The following is a 3,798-nucleotide window of genomic DNA, read 5'->3' as shown; positions in this document are numbered from 1 at the left end:
GGGGCGGGGGTGGGTAGGGGGTGTTGGGGGTGTGTACGTGTGCAGCAACCTTCCCCCAACCTGGTTTCTGCAGCCCCTGGTGTCGACCAGCCTGTGCCACACCGCCTGCGGCTCCTCCTCCCTCAATCCCCGCCTTGCCTGCCCAGGACCGCAGAGCACGTGGCCCCAGCCCTGGGGAGCCATTTCGCTCCTAAAGTAGCACGGCAGGAAAAGGGCCACAGGTCCCAAACTTGGACCCGCAGAGAACAACCCACGCAGTATCGCCATCCCACAGGTTGTGTTCAATATGCAGATGCCCAGGCCCTTCTCCTAGCGATCGGAATTGCGGGCGTGTGCATTTTAACAACTGTCCAGGGCGATTCCGCTAACCCATAACTCTTCGGTAAAGGGTAGATCTGGAGCAACCCGGGCCAAACTAAGAAAGTGCCTCCTGGGGAAGGCTACGGATCTCGGACCACCCATCCACCCACCCAGCCTGCTGGGCAACCGGACGCTTTCGGTTTATGGCTGGGGGGAGGGGCACGAGACCAGAAAGTTTGCAGCGGAGACCCACGTGCGGCGAGCAGCGGCCTGGTGAGGCTAGGGGCGACCTCTGATGCCCCTTCCCCCAAAAGCCCCACACCCGGCCTGCCTCGCCCACCCCGCCCGCGGGGTCAGAGCTTTGTGCGGGTAAAGCGTGGCCCAGGCGCGCCTACAACTCCCACAATGCCGCACCGACGCGGCGCGGAGAACTACTGCTCCCGCGAGGCGGCGCGCTGAGGCCCGCCTACTCCAAGAGGGCTGCAGAGTCACGTCCAGGCCTCGCTAGTAAACAGCGCCCGGGCGCGGGCGGCAAGCTAGCGAGTGGCCGCCAACGTGCCCGGGTCCACGGCGCTCCCGGCGGGCCGCGCCGGGCCCTCGGGTCCCGCCCACTCCCGCACCCCGACTCCAGCACGCCCCCCCGACCCCGCTGCAGCCGCTCCCTGCAAACACTCACACCACCCGGCTCCCCGCCCGCCCCCCCGCGCTTGGAGCCGCGGCTTAGCTGCATTGTAGCCGTCCGCGCCGCGGCCCCACGCGCGCCCCGGGCCCCCCAGACCCCCTTGCAGGGGGCGCCCAGAGAGAGCGATGAAGGAGGGAGAGGAAGGAAGCCGCCGCGGGAGGGGGGAGGAGGAAGCGAGGGGGGGGAAAGCCACCAGCACCAAGCATGGCCGGGACTGCTGCAGAACCACGTGGGTCTGTTTGCAATTTACAAACGTCGCGACTCGCCCGCCTGCAGCGGACAAAAGTGACCGGGGCCACTCGGGGCCCCCACGTTCAGAGGGAGGAGGGTCCCCGAGCGGCCCGAGCCTGGCGCGCAGGGCTGCAGCCACCCCCGCGGCTAAGAAAGGCGAGAGGGTCCACGGCGCGGGCCATGCGTGCGCACACGCGCGCCCGCCGGGGCGGACTAGCCGGGGGCTGCAATCATGGGAAGGGGGTGAGGGGGAGGAGGAGTACACACCTACAGAGCCCTCCTATCACTTCTTTCTCTGTTTTCCTGAAATGTTGCAAAGAGGGCACCTTCTGAGTGGGCACCATGAAATACTCCATAGCGATCGGCCCCCCTCCTCTGCACGAGCCAGGTCCCGCGGTCCGCCGGAGAATACAAGATGGAAATCCGAATCAAAGGGCAGCGCAGGACGGAGGTGCAGAATCGGCCGGTCCCAGATGCTGGCTGCGGCGGCGGCGAGGGGAGGGAGGCGGGCGGGAGGGGCGGGAGGGAGGTCTCTCCGGCCTGCCTCCCCGGGCGTGTGTATGTGTGTGTGTGTGTGTGTGTGTGTGTGTGTGTGTGTGTGTGTGTGTGTGTGTGTGTGTTTGCAGCTGATCAGATGTCTGTTTCAAGGCGGGAAACAGCTGGTGAAAACTCAGCACTCCCCCGGCCTCCTTCCGCGGAGTAAGGAATTGCATGTAAACAAAGGACTATTTGCAGCGCCCCCCAGGGCGGCGCGAGGCCCGGGCGAGAGGGGCGCTGGCCCCCGGGGGAGAGTGGTGGCCAGGGTCTGCGCACTTCCCCACGAGCTCCTGGTGCGGGGGCCGCGGGCGGGCTTGAAGGGCGCGGCGTGAATGGAGCGAGCTGCGGCCGAGCTACATGCGCCACTATGGGATAGGTCCGCGTACGGGAAAAAAAAAAAAAAAAAAAAAAAAGCCAGCCACAGCGAGGAAACCCAGCCCGCGCGCCCGGGGTCCGGCGGGGACTGCTCCGTGCAGGGTCTGCGCGCTTGGCGGCCGTCGGGGGGCGGGGGTGCGCAGCTGGGCCCGGCGAAGGCGAAGGCGGCCTGAGGTGCTGCTCCGGGCTTTTTTCTTCTTCGGTTGCAACTGCACAGAGAGGAGCTGCTCTGGCGCGCTCCCTCCGAGCACAGGGCCCCCTGGAAACTTGCGTCATAGCCGCCGCTTCCCACATGTAACTTGGGGCCGACTTCAGAGGCTGGCCAGCCCCCTCCCTCACTCTCTCCCTGCCTAGCTGCCCGCCACTGCCCGCCCGGCCTGGGTTCCGGAGCCTGAGAATCCCGGAGCCGGGGAGGAGAGGGCAAAGGGGGGCGCGCCGGGCGCCTCGGATCCCGGGGCTGCCTTAGGAAGCAGGGGCCCCGGCGGGGAGGGAAGGGTGGAGGTGGGCCAGGACAGCAGCGGCCCCGGAGGCGGGCTGCCAGCGCGGCTGGGAGGTTTGGTGGATGCTGACGGGTCGCCTCCTATGCCCCCTCGCTTTACCCCTCCTCTGGGAGGCTGGACAGCAGGCGGCACGCCCTAGCTTGGCCCGGGCAGGCGAAGGCTGCATCTTCCCATTCAGGGCGAAGCCAGTGCGAGACTTGCTCCCCCGCCAGGGTGCGCTCTCTACTAGGGGTGAAGGCCTGGAGCGGGTGAGGGAGGGACGCCTTGGCGGTGAGTTCCGTCCGCCCTTCCCGCGTCCCCTCCCCTGGCTCCTGGAGGTTGGCCCCTGGCTCAGGAAGACCGCTCTTGCCTTGGAATGTCCTCCCTCCTGCCCACCGCCTTTCCCAATCCCATCCGCCTTCCAGGTTCCACCCAAATCGCGCCTCCTAATTGAAATACTGCTACTTATAACAAGCATTACTGTTATTATTAGGAAATGTTATTGTTATTAGATATTCGGAGCACCTTGTAGATGCCTGGCAGTTTTGCGTGAATATTTTCCAATCCTTAAAATAAGCTGTCAGGCTGCTTCTGTAAGTACAGATCCCGGACCGTGTAACATCACAGTCCCTGGGAGGCTTCACTGTGGGGAGAGGAAGGATGACATCTGGGGACAACATAGGATACAGGGCCACATAACTGTGTACACTGAGCAGCGTCCACAGTGCCTGGGTGAATGAATGAACGAGAGCTGGGAGAAGTGTGTCCACCCTTTGCTCTGTCTTCTACAGAAATGCCTTGACCCAGCCTGAGCCCAGTTCCTGCGAGCACACTGTCACTCAGACTGGCCTCCCCATTTCTGCCAAAGGCGTCTTCTCATCTACAGCCCTCTGCTGTCTCAGATGCACAAACCCACACACCCCTGGCTCAGCTGCTCCTGCCCCAAGGCCTGAAATATCATCACTGCTCCCACTGCCCCACTCCAACACTCTCCCACCACTAACCCACTTCATGGCAGTAGCACCAGAAGTCCCCAGACTCCATCCAGGCCGTTTTCTATTCCCAGGAGGCTCTGTACACCCCTTAGTCTGATCCCTTCCCAACTCCTAATTCAGTCCACTGTGCCCTCTGGAGCCCTCAAAGGGTGTTCAGCAAAATCCCCTTTATCCTTGGTACCTGACTTTATCCCTCACC

At 64.1% G+C, this 3,798-nt stretch overlaps 1 protein-coding gene across 1 annotated transcript in view; it reads right to left on the bottom strand.

The window, feature by feature from the left end:
• The window catches only part of TFAP4 (transcription factor AP-4), a 14,150-nt gene extending 12,311 nt beyond the window's left edge, over nt 1-1,839 (bottom strand). The window contains exon 1 of the mRNA XM_007453478.1: nt 1,481-1,839. Coding sequence (XP_007453540.1) covers nt 1,481-1,569 — 89 coding nt within the window. The 5' untranslated portion in view covers nt 1,570-1,839. The remainder of the gene's footprint in view (nt 1-1,480) is intronic.
• Between the last annotated feature and the right edge of the window lie 1,959 nt (nt 1,840-3,798).

This window comes from Lipotes vexillifer, unplaced genomic scaffold (genome assembly GCF_000442215.2).
Source record: "Lipotes vexillifer unplaced genomic scaffold, Lipotes_vexillifer_v1.1 scaffold914, whole genome shotgun sequence".
NCBI classification, from domain to species: Eukaryota; Metazoa; Chordata; class Mammalia; order Artiodactyla; family Lipotidae; genus Lipotes; species Lipotes vexillifer.
This window is presented reverse-complemented; position numbering and strand designations above follow the sequence as displayed.